The sequence below is a fragment of the Pristis pectinata genome, chromosome 18 (assembly GCF_009764475.1).
Source record: "Pristis pectinata isolate sPriPec2 chromosome 18, sPriPec2.1.pri, whole genome shotgun sequence".
Classification (NCBI taxonomy): domain Eukaryota; kingdom Metazoa; phylum Chordata; class Chondrichthyes; order Rhinopristiformes; family Pristidae; genus Pristis; species Pristis pectinata.
In genome coordinates, this window is record NC_067422.1 from 18,294,078 (window position 1) to 18,314,691 (window position 20,614).

The window sequence follows — 20,614 nt, forward strand, 5'->3', positions numbered from 1 at the left end:
TGTGGCTGCAGAGTGCGCCATCTCCAAAATGTATTTCATTTATTTACTCCAACAGTACCTCCCAAACCTGTGATCTTTACTGCCAAGAAAGGCAAGAACAGCAGGAGCACGGAAATACCACTGCCTGCAGGTTCCCCTCCATCTCCTAACTTGGAATTATACAGCTGCTTCTTCATTATTGGGTCAAAATCCTGGAACTCTTTATCCAACAACATTTGAAAGCACCTTCATCCCAAAGGACGCCAGTGGTACAGGACTGCAGCTCACAATCATCAACTCAAGGGCAATTAGGAATAGGCAATATCGCTTACATCCCAAAAATTGACTTGAAAAAATAAAGAATTCAGCAACTGTGCTAAATCAAAAACCCTGGGTTTGCTTGCATACATTTATCCAAAAGTGGATCAGGTCATACAGCTCCAAACCTCCTCTGCCTTTCATTTGGATCATTCTGCTCTTTTGCTTTATGAAATATTTCCCCAACATTTCTGCATCAAAAGAGCAATATAAATGCAATATTATTTAGTACTCTTAAAATGTCATTCTTACAATAAGTTAATGTCAAATTGGGACTTCTGTTAGAAGATAAGTTATACCACCTGTGAGCACCTGAGCTATAGTTCAGATACTGCGATTCAATACAAATTACAAGATAATACGATAAAAAAAATTTTTTGGCATACTGTTATGGAACTACTTCAAAATCATCACTTTAAATATTTGCTGTGGATTCTGTATTGTGGCAGATCAAAAGTCTTTCTGTTCATTTCTGGAAAATGCTCCCCGATACCTTAAATTGAAAACAGGAGTGCAGGAGGTGGTCGGATTGAACCGGTACAGAGAGAAACAGTTAATGACTTTCCATCCCTTGATAATGTTGTGAATAAAGAAAGAAAATCAATGTTTGAATGCTGCCTAACAGCTCATATAGTCGGGGCCTGTGGTGAGAATGTGATATTTAGCTTGGATTAGAAAGAGAACTATTAGACAGAATTTCCAATCATTGCTTTTCAGGTTTTGTTCATCTCCGTGCTGGAAGCACTGATGGTTGCTGGTAGAGCATATCATCAGGTTCACACGTGGTCATTTGGACATTCAGACAAACAAATATACTGTGATAACCCAGCACCATAAGCAGATTGGCAAAAGACTCATCTATAAAATGATGTATCTCATCAGTGCTGAATGACAGACATCAACAAATGTACCCATAGGAGACAAACAAGGCCACAGTAGAAGAACAAGAAATATGCTCAGCAGAGCACAAAGAGTTGCAGAAGAGGAAGCCAGCTAGAGAAGAAATAAATGCCCAGGAGGAGGACAAGATTTTGATATCAATACAAAAACCCTAACAGATCTCAGCTATCAAATCAGATGGGGTGGAAGAGCTTTTGTCACTGCCATGAGCTATAATAATGTAATGAGCAGTGGATAAAGCATGTTGGGTGTACCCCATTTTTATTTTTTGAGTTTTCATAGCTAGTAAATAAGCACTGAAGTGCAGATGTTTGGTTATGGGAATGGGTGAATATAATGTGGAGTGATCATCAGCAGAAAAAGTTAACAGCCTGCCAACATTCAGCCTCAGAGTAATTGGGAGATGCAGTGAGAACTACTGTATAGTAACAGACACAAAAAGGACCTTGGCTATTTAAGCACATGTCTAAATGTCTGTTATATGTAGTGATTGTATCTGGCTCCACCACCTCCTCTGGCAGCAAGTTCCAGATATCAACCACTCTCTGTGTAAAAAGACTTCCCCCTCAAATCCCCATTACAACTTCTTCCTCTCACCTTAAACCTATGACCTCTTGTTTTTCCATACTTCTACCATGGAAAAAAGATTCTGACTATCTACCCTCTCAATGCCTCTTATAATTATATATACCTCTGTCAGGTAACCCCTCAGCTTCCTTCACTCCAGGGAAAAGCCCAGCCTAGCCAATCTCTCCACATAGCTAAAGTCTTCCAATCCAGGCAACGTCCTGGCTTCTCCTCCACACTCTCTCCAGCACCATCACATCTTTCTTATAGTGTGGTGACCAGAACAGCACATACTCTCCAAGGGTGGTCTAACCAGCTGTCACAATGACAGTGGGATTTTTAAAACATGTCCGTAAATTGCTTGGTTATTATGGAATAACGTAATAAAAACTTGGTTATAAAAACTTCAGAAATGCAGGTGGTAGACATCTGAAATTAAAATTGTTCTGGCAAAAGATATACATCTGAAATATTATTTATAGAGTATGTTTATGGACTTGTTTTGCATTTCCTTTCTTTTCTATTTTTTAACTGATTTAGTTATGTCATCAGGATCCTTAAATTCCATTTGTATTTAACTTTCCGATTTCTGATGTATCTGTTATGTCTAGAAGTGAATACTGGTGTGCTCATGGTTACTGGTCTGTAATGCTTTACTTGTGGATGCCAGAGTTGATGCCAATTTAGTAACGATTACTGAAATCAGTACTGATGCAGCAAGGCCAGGAGACTCAGTGCAGTAACCCAGCATTTATTTCCTGGAATGCTATTCAGTTGTTGCTAAAGTCAATATGGTTCCAAACTGTAGATGTAGTGTTGTCAAAAAGTCTATAAATTGGAATGGCATGAGGGGATAACCTGCACAAGTAATTTGACAATTGAGTTTTGTAATTTTGAGAGTTATATTTTTCAGGAAATTATAATTCATTTTTTTATTTAGCTTCATCATATTTTAGTTTCTCTAAATTGTTGTATCTGCCAGTAATCAATATGTTTCTAGGCTTTGTATTTGTTCCTCAAACCTTTTATCTGTAAGTAAGCAAACTGTAGACAGAGCTCCAGCTCAGAGCACAAATTAGTGAGATTTTTTTTCATATCTAATTTCTATCAGGGTAAAGGGAATTTACACTTCTGCAGGGGCTAATCTTGCACTTAGGGGTTGATGCTTCATCTAAGCCTCAATACAGAAGGAGCAGAATTAAATTCCTGCTTGCTTCTACATCCTTTTATGTTGTTGCCACTCCCAGTTCCTCTCAGTTTATATCCTATCCGCTTTGTTCCTCTCACTGTAGTCTCTTGTGCAGTTTCCCCTCTATCTTAGGTGGTGTCACCTTCAACTTTGGGCTCTCCTTCCCAGAACAGGATTGCCTAATAAATTAGGCTTCAGCCTCATGTGCCCAATTAAGAATTGAGATGTGACTAATTGCAGTTCCAATTAGCAAATAAAATGGAGTTGTTGGAAATGTAATCTCATTACTCATTCACAAGATGCAAAGTGGACTTTATCCTTTTGTGCATTGTTATTATTGCAGTAAGAATTTTTTAGGGGGGTTGCATTCTTGATTACAAAAAGGTGGTAAATAAAAGCACATGAAATACTTTTATCTGTATTGTTTGAGAATTGGCAAAGTGATTGAAGCAGTGTTGGTGTACTGACAAACACTAATCAGCAATTCCAAATGGAACAAGATGAGCTAGAACCCCTTTTGCAACCAATATGTCTTCTAACCTCATTCTTTCAACCAAGGCTTTCATCACCTTTTCTGATAATTTACTGCAGATACTGTCTACTGAGATATTTATGATATTGAAGATACTGTTGAAGTATCTTCTTCTTCTTTGATGTTGAGGGGAACTTTTAAAAGAATAATGAAAACTAGTTGACTCAGCAAATTTACAAGTCCTTTTTTCCCTTGTCCAATTTTTGCTCCTCATTTTCTCAGATTTTTCAAAATTTTATAGCATTCAGTTAATCATGTTTTTGCCTGTTGCCTTAAAGTGAAATAAGCATTTCAAAAGAAGCTTACCTTTTTTGCTACAGATTCTCCTTGGACTGTTCACCTGATGAGTGTAAACCCTGAATCTGTAGGACTGACTGTCAGGGGACTTATTCCAGCCAGGTCCTATCAATTCCGTATATGTGCCGTGAATGATGTTGGAAAGGGTCAGTACAGTAGAGAGACTGAGAGGTAAGGATAGTCTCCAACTTTGTACTGTTAATTTAAAAGTTAAATTGTGGTTATACTGTAAATTTCACAATTATAATTGTTTAAAGGAAATCTCAAAGATTCCATGTACATTATGATTGATCAGCTACCATTTTACAATCACCATACTCTTAAACTATAATGAAGTCATGAGGAGTCAGCACATCATGTCAGATGTATGACTTTTTTTGAGATGTGTTAACTTTGTTTTCTAATAATTAATTTTGTCTCAATCTTCACATTATTCATAAGTAAATGGTAACAAATTCTTGCAGGTTATCACTACCTGAAGAACCGCCAAGTGCATCCCCACAAAATGTCATTGCAAGTGGAAGAACAAATCAATCCATCATGATTCAATGGCAGCCACCCCCAGAAAACCAACAGAATGGAGCTCTGAAGGGTTACATTATCAGGTACCTCTAAGCAGAATCTTTGCACTTCTGCCTTCATGGATGAAAACTAAATCAGATAATAATGGTGTTCTGTTTTTGTATATATGTTTGCTTTTTTATTACCATTGTAAAAAGCAACTTGCAGCAAACAGAAAACTACAGGAAATGATGCTATCCTTTTTAAAATATTGTAGAAATGAATTACAAATGTATTATTACCCGATGGTTCCTTTAATCTGGTGTTCAACATAAGCTCTCTTTACTACCTTTGGATTCTCAAATGGCTTGTAAGTTAAACTTTCACATATTTGCAAATGTTGTCTTGAGTCTTAATTCTCTTAAAAATCTTCTTCAAGAGTTAGCAGAATGTGGCTAATACCAAACTCTTGCGGATGTTTTGACATTTGCTATTCCAAAATATCTTTAAACTACATTTGGGTGGCTTTTCCCAGTGACATTCGGTGTTCTCTGTGCATTCCCTTATGAATGTACTGTTCAAAAGTACCCAAGGCAAATATTTAGTAAAATATATGATGAACTTTCTTCTTTTTATAGGTACTGCTTAGCAGGTTTACCTGTAGAGCACCAGTACAAGAATATCACCAGTTCTGATGTTAATAATTTCCTCCTGGAAGACCTCATCATCTGGACTAATTATGAGATTGCTGTGGCATCCTATAATGGGGCTGGTTTGGGAATCTACAGCCCAACAGTCACCGAGTGGACCCTGCAAGGGGGTGGGTACTCACTTCTCATGGGAGGGTAAGTTAATTGGTCAGGTATCAGGAGAAGTGGCAGAATCAACCTCTCATATAATGCTGGTAATCATAGATTAATGCTGAGTATGGTGGGATAGAAATGTATGTTTTCTTACTCTTCTTGATGGAGAACATCATGCAATGGCAAAAAATCTTAGAGTATGGAATAGGAACAAATCTAACAAATCCAGGGAAACCGAAACTAAATCTTATATTCCCAATGCCAGTGGATTCATGATTTCTTGCCAAAGCAATGCAAAATAGCGGGATACAGGTTCAATCTTCCCCAGTCTAATGAATATTGTCTCAAGGAAGTCCTCTGTGGATAATTTACACCAAGGAGAAAAAGAATTGTGATGTGAAAATAGCCTGATGGAGATACTGTCCCCCGATGACTTCAGGAAAAACACGTTCCATCTGCTCAGCTTGATAATTGCATGGACTGCTTGCACCACTATAGAAGAAAAGTCATTACATGCGTACGTAAGGCAATGCCAATCCACACTCTCAACTCCAATATCCAAGAGCAAATATAAAATATTTATATTCCAATTATCTGATATTGAAACCACTCAATTTGTCCTTTCAGCAAAATTTGATAGCAGTAGAAGCTATTAACACTTCTAACTTACAAATATAGTACAGGAACATGTCATTTGAAGCACACTGATTGTGACAGGATTACACACAAATCAGAAGTGACTAATAAAGGAGTTGTTCTTACATATGATAAAATGAATAGTCTTCAAGCAACATTTACTTTCCATTGCTCTCTTTTCTCATGCAACCAATTTGAACTTATCTGTGGTTCTTTCCAGTTCCTACAGTGCCTCCAGGAAATGTGCATGCTGAAGCCATTAATTCCACAACCATTCGATTCACATGGACACCACCCAGTCCTCAATTTATTAATGGAATTAACCAAGGTTACAAGGTAATACTCACAGCCTCAAGAACTGTTCAAATGTGAACAACATTGTTTGTTTTGCTAACTGTAAGATTGTACACTGACTTTCCAGCACTTTAGGAATTAATGATTTGCATTTCCTATTGGATGTAAAAGAGCTACAGAGAACTCTATTATATATTTTTTGAGTGGTGATATCAAGATTTAGATTTTTGACCAATCACATTTCTGTTGATTGTCTACCTCCAGTGGTAGCATTGCCATGTCAATTATAATACAGTTGTGTTAACATCACTGGGGCCACTGCCAGTGTTATCACTGTAATGGGAGTGAGCTGAGATTGGATAAACTTGTAAGGCCATTCCATGCCCATCTTTCTTTTCTATATAGATCTTTAGAGTAGATCTCTGTAATAAATCCAATGAAATATCTTCACTGTTAAATAATTGTTTGCCCAGTCCAGGGCATATAACCTTAAAAAAAATCAGAGCCAAGATATTCAGGAGAGAAGGTTGTACACACTTCTTCACATGAAGGATGGTAAAAGTGTGGTACTCCAACTTGCTATGACTAATACAGTGTCCTGCACTTATGGGAAAATACTGGCAGTTGCACCTAAAAATAGAAACCAGTGCAGAAATCCTGTCCTAAAGAGGCAGTGCTTCTTGATCCATCTAGCAACATTAGTAGTTGTGAAACCTAGAGACATGTTCACACGTACCGTACGATAAATGACCAAAGTTATCTTCTCTCTTTGCCAAATGTTTCAGCTGATTCAATTGTTGTTGATCCTGTCTTATCTGACTATCTCCACTCTAGCTCCTTGCCTGGGAACGCAATGAAACAGAAACATTAACTGCTATGACAGTGACTGCCCAGCCAATGGTTTTAATCATTATTTTATGTTCTAACTCATGTCCTGCATTTGTTTGAATTCACTTAACCTTTCTTGTGAAGTGATATTGCTGTCCTACTTACAGATTACTTTATCATGAAGAAATGCAATACTGGAGGAAAATCTACTTGCGTGAAAATCATTTTGCACATTTTTCATTTGACAGGTCAGGCAAGCAGCTGGCTTTTTAGCTGGATTTGTATCTGAATAAATGATAAACATACAGTCACAATCCAAATATTGCTCAGCCTCTAGACTCTTTCTTCCTGAACACTGAACGGAAGATGAAGTAATAATATATTGTCAGTCTTTCATGCATGAACTTCCATCTTTTGTCCACATTTGTAACAGAAACAGCTATACTAAATTTTTTGTCCTACAGTTACAGTCTCCTGCCAGTGTAGGTGTTGTAATGCTTCAACTTTGTCTGTCCAGCTCCTCCGTGTACAATTCAGAGCAATTCCCCTGTTCCAGTTGTACTTTTCAGCTAGGCTGCTGCAAATGTTGCCACTGTTGCTGTAAATACTGATATAAAGTCAAAGCATAGCATGTAAAGTAAGATAGAACTAGTTAGAATCAATTAGAATTAGTAGAATCAATTAAAACTAGTTGAATTGTAACATGTGCTCTAATCCCTATTTGATGCAATGTGGATTTTACAATGGATTGGGAGTTCAATTGTGCTGTAGTTTTTCTATGTTTCTATAGCCTAGTAATTTCTAGGGTAGGACATGTTCGGCATAGCTTTGTGGGCCGAAGGGCCTGAATTGTGCTGTAGTTTTTCTATGTTTCTAATTAATCTAAGCACCAACTTTTCTGCGGTTGAGATTTTCTCTCTAATGTATTTTATCTCCTTTGGATTTCTTGGTGCACCATGCACCTCCTCCATATATGGAACAGGTAGCCTGTCTCACCCTTTACCAGTGACAGATGTGCAATTCTTTCCTATTCATTTGGCTTCTTCCTTTCTGAGATTTGGATTTTATTGTATGGAGAACCAAGGTACAAGCTCCATCATCACAACAATTTTTGGCATTCTGTATTGCTGCTTCAATCCAAAGCATTGGTACTGGTTTATTATTGTCACTTGTACCGAGATACAGTGAAAAACTTGTCTTGCATACCGATCGTACAGGTCAATTCATTACACAGTGCAGTTACATTGGGTTAGTACACAGCTCATTGATGTAGTACAGGCAAAAACAATAACAGTACAGTGTAAAGTGTCACAGCTACAGAGAAAGTGCAGTGCAATAAGGTGCAAGGTCACAACAAGGTAGATCGTGAAGTCATAGTCCATCTCATCGTATAAGGGAACGGTTCAACAGTCTTATCACAGTGGGGATAGAAGCTGTCCTCAAGTCTGGTGGTACGTGCCCTCAGGCTCTTGTATCTTCGACATGGTGGAAGAGGAGAGAAGAGAGAATGATCTGGGTGGGTGGAGCCTTCGATCATGCTGGCTGCTTCACTGAAGCTCTTGGAGAAACACTTTTTTCTTGGATAAAACAAATGTAGTGTAACTTTGAAAGATGTAGTTTTTGGTCTAAGATTATGATTAATATTACTGATTAAAATTATGAGTCATCATATTAACTGGTTCAATTTTCATTTGCTTCACACAATAGTCACTAAGTAAAGAAAAGTGACTATTGTGTGAAGCAAATTAAAACCGAACCAGTTGATATGATGGTTCATCATCTTATTCAGTAATATTAATCATAATCTCAGACCAAAAACCACATTTACTCCCTAACTTCTAACGACTTCTGAATTCTTCAAAAGTGATTGCTTGCGCATCAGGCAAGAATATTCTCTGTAAATTATATTTCTGCAGATGACATATTATTTTGCTGTTCCCTTTGGCTAGGTCCATTTTGTTTAATGCTACTGGATCATGACAGGCAGGATGATCCTCAGTTGACGTGGAAAGGGGCTCATTACACGAACTCTCAGAGCAATAAATTTATCCAAGCTTCTCACTCTAAATTATTCTTCCTTTAACAAGAAATTATTCCTGTGGCCCAAATTTTTCAGGGAAATGCTGGAAAGTCTGCACATGACTACTGTCTTTCCCCAAGTTAGCGTGGTAAGTCCAGATTCCCATGCATGCACAGTGAGCATGGAAATCTTGAGCTTCCTGATGGCTGTTTACCAGGGAATCTCCAAATGCCTTTCAAAACTGAACCGTTGGAGAGCTGAGGGACTGACCATGATTCTGCCATAGTTCCTCAAGTAATATGCATCTCCATTCATTAGAATAGAGAGGAAAAGTTACTTTTAACAATTGGTTCTTTAACTTATCTTAATAACTTTTAAAAGCTTGAGCATTTTTAATAGCTTGTGAATTTTTCAATTATGTGAGATTCATGCAATGTATTTGAGAACTTTGACAGCTATCTAAGCTTACCCAAGCCATCAAAGATTTTTCTTTACTCATTTTTGTTTGTGGGTCTTGTTCAGGTTCCCCATTTGATACAACTTATATACAGAAGACCTTGCCATGATTGATGGAAGCAACTCGTCGCTGTCTGTAAACTTTTCATATTCTCTGTTATTTATGAATCATTCTCAGACCAATTCCTGTTGAGCATCATTTCCAGCAGAAAGTTGACCCAGTTCAGCTTGAAGGAACAGTAGTAAGAGGGGATTTTGGACAGTTAGGGTGGCAAATACAAAAATAATATCAAGCTGAGTTTGACCTCACCTGAGAGCATTGATTCTGACACTGGTTATTTGAGATATAAAGAACTCCATTCCATAGACAAGAATTTTTAAACAAAAGAAAGGAGGCAAACACTTTAACTGGAAAATTCATCTCAATATCTATCAGCTGTTGTTTGAGTCCTGTGGATTAACTTTGCAGTGGAATTGTATTGGTCAACATATGGGAAAAGTATTAGTGTATGCATTGCCAATACAAACTGCAGAATGCAGAGGAAGCTATGGTGATTTGATACAAGCAATGCTAAACTGGAGATCAGTCTTCCAGATAATGCCGCTCTTTATTTTGCACATCTGACCATGCACAGAGCAGTGGGATGGACTCTGCCAGCTCAATTTAAAGGGATCAGTGACAATTTACAATGTACTTGCTGGTTGCTTTCAATTGGTTGTTGTGACAATTCTATAAGGGGGAGTTGGTACTTTCCAAAGTTCTGCAAGACTGTCAGCATCCACAGGGAACGGTATGCTAGGTGGTCAAAGATTTTGCCTCAACTTCAAACTTCTGCACATGCCAATTATCCTCATGCAAGTGCACATTGGTAATGCATTCCTGTTGCAGTGCTACATGATTGTGAGAATGAGCAGAGGGTGGGACAAGTTGCCAAAGGAGGGGAGGTGGTAAGGGTCCCTCAACAGAACCAAAGTGTCAGGGAGCGATTTTCCTCAATGAGGAGCAAGGCATAAAGGTGCCAGGATTTCCAAAGGAATGTCCTCATTGAAAATATGCTTCTGATTCAACGATAACTACAAAACAGGGTGACAAATGCCTTGTTAGTGGCTGTTGAGATTTCAGCTGGAGATATTTGGAATACGTTTCAGTTTCTCACACTCCGTTGCATAAGGGAGGGCATGGATGCTCTGTATTCCAAGACAGCTCAGTGTATTTTGATATATCTTGCCAAGCAGTAGGCAGAATGATCTTGTGTGATTGCAAAATTGCAGGCTTCCCAATGATGTAGAGTACTTTTGGCTGCATAAATATAGCCTTGCAGGGGCAACATGTCAGGCTGGAGAAATGCCACTACTGGAGGGGATTACAATCCCTCACTGTCCAGTTGATGTGTGAGGATAGTGTGTTACTAAATGCCTATTATCCTGTCAACAGTCATAATGGCTTCATACTGCAGCAGTCTGTTGTACCATCTGCATAACAGAGTCATAGAGTTGTATAGCACTTTAGCAAGGCTTTGTCAAAGTCTTGCATGGAAGGCTGGTCCAGAAGGTTAGGGCACAAGGGATCCAAGGTGTGTTGGCTAAGGTCCATGTAAACCATGTCTACTGCTGTGCTTTCATCAAGTTTCTTAACTACCTCCTCAAAAAGCCCTATCAGATTTGTGACCTACAATCTATAATATCTAATATAATATAATTTCTACAATCTACGCACAAGCGCAACAGGCATATCAAGGAACACAAGGGGTACGGTGGGAGTTCAGTGCTTAACTCACTGGATTAGTAACCCAGAGGCCTGACCAAGCAATTCAGAAATGTGAGTTAAGATCCCACTATAATAGCTGAAAAGTTTAAATTCAATTCACGATATGGAATTTAGAAAAAAAAACTCGTCTTTGCAATGATGATCTCAGAGCTACTATATTTTTGTTAAAAGCCATCTGGCTCACTAATGCCCTTCAAGGGAGAAAATCTGCCATCCTTACCCAGTCTAGACTTTATGTGACTCCAGGAATGTAATTGATTCTTAATTTCTCTCTGAAATGGCTTAGCAGAAAAAGAATAAAGCTATGTGGAACACTCAACAATAACACTGGCACAGAATTCAGACAGAGCAAAGTAACATGCAGCCCAGTTGGCCTTGTGAAGTTCTCCCAGAAAATATCTGGCGGTTGGTGTATAAATTGGGAAAGCTGACCCATGGACCAGTGAAACATCAGCCTGATGTCACATTGGCTGCAGTGTGTACCAACAGCAAAACACGCTGTAGTTATTTGCCAAGGCTGCTCCAACAGTACCTCTTGAGCCTACAATCTCAACCGCCAAGAAAGACAAAGGCAGCAAGTGCATAGGAATGCCATCACACTGCATTGGTAGACTCCCTCTCGAAGTCTTCCTTTGAAACCTCTGCAGCAGAATGCATGTAAATTCTTGCCCTCCACACAGTGCTGCCTGCATACCATCTTGACTAAATATACAAGCGTACCTTCATCATCACTGGTTCAAAATCCTGGAACTCCCTCCCCAGCAGTACTATGGAGTGTCTTCACCAAAAGCAGTGCAGCAGTTTGAGGACCAGGCTCGCCACCACAGTCTCCAGGGTAATTAGGAATGAGAGATCAACTCTGCCCTCACTATTGGTGGCCAGATCCTGAAAAAATAAATAGATTAAAAACTAAAATTACAAGCGTGGTGTCCCCCATAAAGTATAACACAAGGAGCAGAGCGTTGACAATTCTGCTTCCTTGGCCTCTCCTTTGGAGCTCTGCAGCACTTGTGTTGAGTCCTGAAAGCGGCACAACAACACCATGATGAAGGTTCAGTCTTTGTCGACAGCCAAGTGGCAAACAGCTGTGGAGGGGGCAGAGTGGGAGGCAATCTGAAATAGTCCCTTTCCAGCAAGGCAATGTGTAACTTGAGAAGCTGCACTACCAGTAAATGCAACCACAATTTCCCAGCCACCATCAGTTGAAGAGCAAATGTAAAAACAAATAACCATTCCAAACCAAATTAATAAATCAAAACATGCCAAGAATCACACAAGCACCAACTAATCATTCCTGTTCATTCCCACATATTTCCTTGTTTCTCATGCAGTACTTCCCAGGCAGCTACAATATAGCTGGTGGAAGGTGCTGATGTTGCAGATTAGCCTTGAAAAATGTCCTTGAGTAGTTAATGACAAGAAGGCCTCGCTTCAGCCCCATTTTCTCATTTGCAAGGCAGCAGTCTGAGTTGACTAGCTGTCAGGCAACGTCAAGGTCTCAGGTGGATTGGCAGTGCTTCATCTTGAGAGAGGCCTGGAGATCTATGCTCTGTGGTGCCTCTGACACTCCCCTGGGGTGGCTCATCATCAATCCCAGTATTCTGCTGGAGCACTGATTGCTGGGATGCTGTAACACCCTGCGAGTCTCCCTGATCATCAGCATCAAGAGCTATGATGTAAGCAAAAGTCGAAGCTTCCCCAGCAACAAGCAGAGGAGGGTGGCTACTGCAGTACTGCCCTGGAAGCTGGAACAGCAGCCATTAGATAAAAAAGATACAAGTATGCTAAGAGAGTTGCCCATCACTTCCACCTGTACACACTTATCAACCTGCATTGGTAGACTTTCTCTCAATGTCCTCCACTGAAACCTCTGCAGCAGGATGCATGCAAAATCCTGGCCTCCACACAGCGCTGCGTGCATTATCCTTTCTGTCTGTCCGGTAGCTAGTGGCATTCTCTGAGCTGGAGGGAAGGAATGTGAATTCCAGTGATTGATATCTAGAATGTGCTGCCAGAGGGAGGTGGTGGAATCAGATACATTTACTATGTTTAAGAGGCATTTAGACAGACATTTAAATGGACAGGGCATAGAAGGATAGGGTCCTAATGTGGATTAATGTAGATGGGCAAAAGCGTTGGCATGGACGTGATGGGCCAAAGGGCCTGTTTCTGTGCTGTACAACTCTATGATTCCAAGTCATTGGAGTGTCTTTATCTTCATTCATTTCTTGTACTTCTACCAACTTGGGGCACTTGCAATCTCAGGCTTTCTGAAGGTAGAAAGGAGAGTGTTTCACTAAATTTGAGTAAGGAAGTAAGAGGTAAATACTGACACCACCTGAGGATGAATTTGGGATGAGAGTGAAGAGGAACATAAGAAGGACGATGAGGTTTGGTCTGAGCTCTGCTGCTGGACATAGATTCCCTTACACTTGTTCCATTGATGGCAAGCACTGTCATCTCCATGTTGGAGAGAAACTTGCTCATGTCCCCTCTGGTTAACTAACGCTGCTTTCAGTTGCACACCATCTTGTTGTCAGAGAAGAATGTATGTTGGTGAGCATCAAATCTGTGTCATGGTTAAACAGTGAGTGCAAACTATGAGATAGACTAGTGCGATTTCTATTGTGATACAATAGATCTTATGAAGACACAAGAGACTGCAGGTACTAGAATCTGGAGCAACAAACAATCTGCTGGAGTGACTCAGTGAGTTAAGCAACATCTGTGGGGGGAAAGGAATTCTGTTGAGTCTTGATGCAAGGTTTCAACCCAAAACATCGACACTTACTTTCCACTACCCCCCCCCACCCCCCCCCCACCCCCCCACAGACGCTGCTTGACCCTCTGACTTCCTCCAGCAGATTGTTTGCTGCCCCGTGGATCTTATGAATTCTGGTTGATAGAGATTATTGGTATGTGAGTGTTTGCTAGGATACAGTGCATTGTTTTGTGTGTGAGATAAGTGGTCCATCTGGTGGGTTTTGGCATTGAAGGTGCATTCACTGATTTAGTTCTGTATCTGCAATCTTTGAACTTCAGTAGCCCTGCATCAAGGTTGTTGGGGTTTGATCTCCACAGCTGAAGGGCATCTAAGCATTCTTCTCCCCCTCCAACAGGTGGCAGAGCATAGATCCTCTTCTCCACCCACTGCACTAAGACCTCCAGAGCAGCTTTCAAAAACTATGGATCCTTTTCTCTCTTTTGTTCCATCTGATTTTTGGCAAATTAACAAGGCAATTCAGTTAGCACTGGCTGAATGCTGAAGTCATTATAGTAAGTGTGAACAGGACTGAGTTAACATTGCATTGTGGTCTCCCCAAACCCATTTCCAAACATGGTCCAATTTATCCATTTGATCTTATGGCTTGTTGAGAGTAGCTTTTCCTCCAGCTACGACTAATATCCACTGCATGCTCCAGGTGGGTCCTGCGCTACTGCATGTCAATGCACATCCTCTCACTGTGTCCAACAATTACTTTTGCATTTTTAGTTTTCTCCCCACATCAAATTTTACCATTGACTTGGGGTGACAAATCTACAGTTTCTGTTTGCTAATAATTCTGGGATCTGTTGTAAAATTCTGAATTCAATCCAATGCCTTTGGAACTAGCAAAACAATTAGTCTCCCTGATATCATTCTTAAAAATCAAGGATGCGGAACTGTCTCACCACAATACTTGACTCACAAAACCACCAAATAGAATTATTGAAGATGTCAGAGTATCAAGAATATTTGCTCATTATTAGTTGTGAAGAAAATAAATAGTTTATTTCATGGTAGCCAATCTCAACCTGCAGTACAGCCGGTGACTACAAGCAATTGTCAAGCAAAGTACAAAGCAAATTTGGTAAGGAGCAGTGTAACATTTATTAAGATTCTGTTGCCATCTTTATTCCTGTAGGAGTCGCATTGTTTGTTTTGGTTTAATTCCAGAGATTCAACCTCAGAACCAGTGTCTGAACTAAATATTTTTCCTCATAGGGATCAGTGGCAAATGGAAGCTTGGTGTTAGGCCTAAGTTCTTACTAAAACTCTGTAAACATAAACAAACGTGTTGAATAGTCAAGGCAGATAAGTCAGCAGACCCTATTGGAATGTGCCTTCAGCAGCTGATAGAGTCAGAATAAAGGTCATAGAGGGAGTTTTTTCCAATCCATTTTAAGTATGTTACTTGTACCAGACCAGCCAATGCAGTAACCTTGTTCAAGAACAGATAGGATAAGCTTATCTAAATAGTCCAATGTCAACAGCAAAGATATTCTTCAACTCCATTATTTCAGTTAAAATTAGTAAGCTTTTAAACACAATGGTTAATCAAGGTCAACCAGCAAAGATTTATTGAAGGCAAGTTGTGTGCTATTTAAAAATAATGGAAGTGACCTAGTAAAATTTAAAAAGCAAGTGTAACAAATACAAGGATGAAAAGTCTAAATGTGTTTATGTATTTTGCGAGGAAAATGAGGTCTCGTGGGAATATATACTTGATGGAAAGGTACTGAGGGATTGTGTATGAACAGGGATGCTCAAGGTTCATACCTTGGTTGAGGACCACAATCTATGAAGATGTAAGTCGACAGATTTGTAAAAACACCAGAAGAACTTTAGTTTCTGTAAATACCAGAGCAGAACACTGTAAAAGTAATGGTGTCTGTCAATTGAACATTGGTTAGAGGGCAAACCCTTGATTTTTTTTTGCATCAGATTATGGATAGGAGAATAAAGTCAATGAAGGCAACATAAAACTGATTCACTAGGATAGAATGAGATGAGTAATTATAGTTACAAGGAGATATGTCATATATTGAAATTATTTTCATAGGGCAAAATTGAAATTTTATGGTGGCTTTGAAAATTATGAAGAGTTTTAATTGAATGAAGAGGGAAAGATCTTTCTCAAATTGGGGAATAGCTGTTGAGGAGTACTCAATTTAAATTCATTAATGGGGGACAGGTTGGAAGACTGGTTGGAAGACAGGTTGGATACTGAAAGGCCTGGATAGAGTAGACTTGGAGAGGATGTTTCCTATGGGAGAATCTAGGAGCCAAGGGCACAGCCTCAGAATAAAGGGATGTCCTTTCTTCAGCCAGTGGGTGGTTAATCTGTGGAATGCATTGCCACAGAGGGCTGTGGAGGCCAAGTGATTAGGTGGATTTAAGGTAGAGATCAATAGGTTCTTGACTGCTAAGGGGGTTGAGGATTATGGGGAGAAGGCAGGAGGATGGGGTTGAAAATAAATCAGCCAGGATTGAATGGCGGAGCAGACTTGATGGGCAGAATGGCCTAATTCTGCTCTTATATCTTGTGGTCTTAAGATGATTTTTACATGGTTGGGTTTTGAAGCATGGAGTGTTTTTGGAAAAGGAAAGTTTCAGAGAAAGATCATTACCTCTTTTCAAGGAAAATTGCATGGATATTTAAAGCAAGGATTTGGAGAAGAGGCTTGGGTAACAGAATTAGTTTTGGATCTTTTCTAGGTTAGAGTCAATGCAGACACTCTGCCCTGCAAAAGCCACCTTCTCTGTTGTAAACCTCTACAATGAACGAGGAGGACGACTGTAAACAACCACAGCAAACGCTTCCTAATGGCAAAAGAGTAATAGGGTAAAAGTGGAAATTCTCCTTGGAATGTCTTGGCCATCAGTGTGACCTGACTCCCCACTGATTAAAGGCAAAACGAAACATGTGTTGAGCTGATGAGCTGCATTTCTTTCCAGTTGCAGAGATGAACATTTGATTAACTTCTAGTTTAAGAAATTATTCAAATACTAATTACGCTCATCAATTCTTTCACCACAGTTGCAAGTAAATATGTCAGAGAACTTTCAAGGGCATTAACTATATAAATGCATGTCTTTGAATCCTGTAAATTGATCACTTACCACCACTATTGACTGTGACTGTTTAAAACTCTGCATTCTGTCATTTTCAGGTAACCAAAAGCTTACAAGTATTACAATCCCACACTGCTTCTGAACTGAAACTGATCAGAAGAAAAATGTTAACTTTTCCACTGTTCCTGCTAAGCAGATATTGTCACTGAATGAGGGATGCTTCCTAGGTCATTGTTCTCAACTACATGAAACTGTTTCTAGTAAGGCTTTAGGCTACCCACCAGTCAGTAGGCCATATGTAATGAGAAATTCCATTACTGGTGAGAGAAAAATAGGTAAAATAGTCCTTTACCCCTATAATGTACACCCAGCCCATTTCTCCAGTCCCGTTTTCTAAAGAGAGGCACTCACCACAGTTTTCTTGAGGACCATTAGAGATGCATGTCAAATGTTGACACCCACATCTCATGAGAGGATAAAATAAAAATTGCACCCTGCTGTGATAAAGTTGTCCTGGGGAAAAGCCAAGTGAAAACACTCTGGGGCAATTATAACAAAATCAGAAACCCAAATTCTTGCTACATCTGGGTCAAACTATTAACGCTAAAGCCATGTAACTTAAATAGCCCCTGCGTTAAAATGTACTGGACATTGAAATTACTGTCTAAACCACAAGGACAGTCAGCCCTGTGGTTTCATCTTACTGTAAATGCTAGAGTCATCTTGCAACCTTTTCTGGAGAAGTCTTGACCAAGGATTGCCGCAAAATACATGAGAGATTTTTTTTAACCAGTAAAATCTGTTCATTCTTTGTTCCAAAGAGCTTTATAAAATGACTGTAGGAAACTTAAATTATTGCAGATTTTGATGTCAGGTCACTATAATCTCAATTATATAAAAGGTTCCCAAGCTGTAATTAATCCCTAGAAGCCAAGACTAAATGATTTGACCTACATTGCTTGCAGCCCAAGTAGTTTTGCCATGAAACTTTGATGTGCTGAAAATGTACAGTAATTTCATAAATATATAAATGAGTGTACCTTTGAGAGCTTGATAATAAGGAAAGATACTTCTTAAAAAGACAAAGATTGGCTTCCCATTAAAATGTCTATTTCTGCAATAATAGCATTGAAATAAGTCCCTTATGTAAAATTCACAAGCAGGTAGCTTCCTCTGTCGGGGGGGGGGGGGGGCGGCGGGAGGGTGTTAAAGACTGAAATTGATTGCGCTTGCCTTGCTGTTAACAAGAAATCAACAAGAAAGTAGCTTGCGGTTGCTGAAAATAAGTTGGTTTGCTGCAGTGCCTTATAAAACTTGTCCCCTTTCCCATTACCTCTCCTCAGATATCTTTATTATCATTTCAGCTGTTGGCTTGGGAACCTGGTCAGATTGAAGACTTTACCATGGTAACAGTTCGGCCAAATTTCCAGGATATGGTCCATGTTGGTTACATCCGAGGCTTGAAGAAGTTTGCAGAATATTACACCTCAGTGCTGTGCTTCACTACTCCAGGTGATGGCCCCAGGAGTCCACCCAAACTTGTGCGCACTCATGAAGATTGTAAGTATCTTGTCAGCATCATGAGTCCTTCATGTGTAAATATATACCAGATGATTACTTTGGCTGTTGGTCACAGAAAATGGATGACTTTGTAACTGAGCAAGAGAGGTTCTAAACTCTTAAATGTTAAAGATGTATTGGTGTTTTATGCATAAGAGGCTCCTGGGTTCTTCTGGTCTCTGCCTGGTGATGTTGTGCAAGTAAGATTAGGAATTTCCTGAATGAGAAATTGAATCTGCACCAGGTGCTGTGTCTATGATTTTACACACTGCTGATTAAACAAACTCAGCCATAATAATAGGATTTCCTGTTCCTAATTGTGATAAAAGATCACCAGTAGAAAACCTATTCTTATATGTGGACAGGATTGGATTCAGGTGCAATGTCACTGACAATTAAATTATAACATTATAGAAATTTAAGGCAAAGAATAAAGCCATTCAGTCCATCACATCTATGCTGACTGAAAATTGAGTTATTTTGTTTATTCCCAGTTTAGAGTAACCCATTGACAATTGCCAGTGGAAAAGTTCCACTTTAGCAATTAACTGGAGGGCACAGACAAGGTGAAAGAGCTTAAGGCAAATAAATCCCCAAGTTAAGTGGTACTTATCTCAGAATATTCACATTAGTAAGGATACTTGTGAGACACTGATAATCACTCTGAGAGATACTGAGAACAGGAAAAGTAACCCTATTTTGTAAATATGATGCCAACATATAAAAAGGTGGCATATCAAACTGAGCCAATTCCAAACCCTTTAGATGTACCTCTATTCCATCTAAATAATGAAATCAATTAGCAGCAATAAATTTTAGGATAATCTGTACAGCAATTTAATGAACAGCAAACAGTACTGCTTTGAATGGGGGATATTTTTCTTGATGAGTCTTTGGCTTATTTGTAAAATTGAGGGCTCAGATCAACCCTAATGCATTCATGACTTCACATGGGTTATTGATTAAGATCAAAACTTTGTGATTCATGGTTAAACCTTGGGTGTGGATAAGAAATTACCTGAAGGCACAGATCACAAAACTAACAAAGGGAAAACCCCAAAATTTAATATTTGGATCACTACTTTTCTGAATGTTTACCATTCAATTGCACTCTGAAATGCAACACAAGTTGGCTAAACAAAATTAGGAGACAGTAAAATTAGAAGAGATAGCCATGAAACTACAGAACAAGGTTAACAAATTTGCGCCAAATAATCTAAAATTAAATGTAACAGAATAGCAGCTCAGTATTGTACTTTCCATCCAAATGCCATTGAATGAATTTCTGGCCAACAAAAGTAGAGCATGCAATCAACAAATAGAGACAGAGTTTAACCTGTAGAAATAAAAGCAATAGAAAGTTAAACTTCATTGCCAAAGCAGTAGAATACAAGCCAGAAGAAATTGATACAACACCAGTCCTCCCCTGTGTTAATGCGTAGCTCTTCGTCTGCTAATGCTACCTCATGATTTTTCAACGGTCCCAGCAGTAAAAAGCAGTTACACCATGTGGTGCCTGCTGGATCAGCTTTAACAGCCTCTAAATTTGCTCATTCTTCAGACCCTGGTCCAATCGGACATCTCAGTTTCACGGAGATCCTGGACACTTCTTTGAAAGTAAGCTGGAGAGAGCCACATGAGAAGAATGGAATTCTCACAGGTCAGACCTTTTGAAGATTGGTAATATTGTGTGTTCATATCAATAATGTAAAATCATATTCTAGGATTATTTTTTATTATATAAATGGATATTTTTGCTCCCACTGTTGTATGTGCGGAAAATTGGATTTTGGGATAGTTCTGTGGTGCATTAGACAAAGAACTGGATTAAATAGTGGAAAAAGAATTAAGAACCTACCTTGTGATAATTGCTTTTTGAGGAGACTAACAAGCCACTGAATTTGTATTTCGACTTGCGTACAATAGTCATTTCAGTCATCGTAGTTATGAGATCTGTGCGTTTTGTTATTATAGTGCATCATGGCCTAGAGTTTGCGGCTAATGATGAGCCATCCACATTCACTGTTGACCTCTATAAAGAAATTTGAATCATAGCTAATGTCCATCTGGTGGGAACTTGTAGAGGGAGGCCCATCCTGTCCATCTCAGCAAGATTGGGTGCTATAGCAA

At 39.2% G+C, this 20,614-nt stretch overlaps 1 protein-coding gene across 1 annotated transcript in view; it reads left to right on the plus strand.

The window, feature by feature from the left end:
* Positions 1 to 20,614, plus strand: part of sdk2b (sidekick cell adhesion molecule 2b) — a 699,987-nt gene that overhangs the window by 480,861 nt on the left and 198,512 nt on the right. The window contains 6 exon segments of the mRNA XM_052032768.1: positions 3,806 to 3,953; positions 4,247 to 4,387; positions 4,922 to 5,103; positions 5,943 to 6,058; positions 18,289 to 18,484; positions 20,046 to 20,144. Coding sequence (XP_051888728.1) covers positions 3,806 to 3,953; positions 4,247 to 4,387; positions 4,922 to 5,103; positions 5,943 to 6,058; positions 18,289 to 18,484; positions 20,046 to 20,144 — 882 coding nt within the window.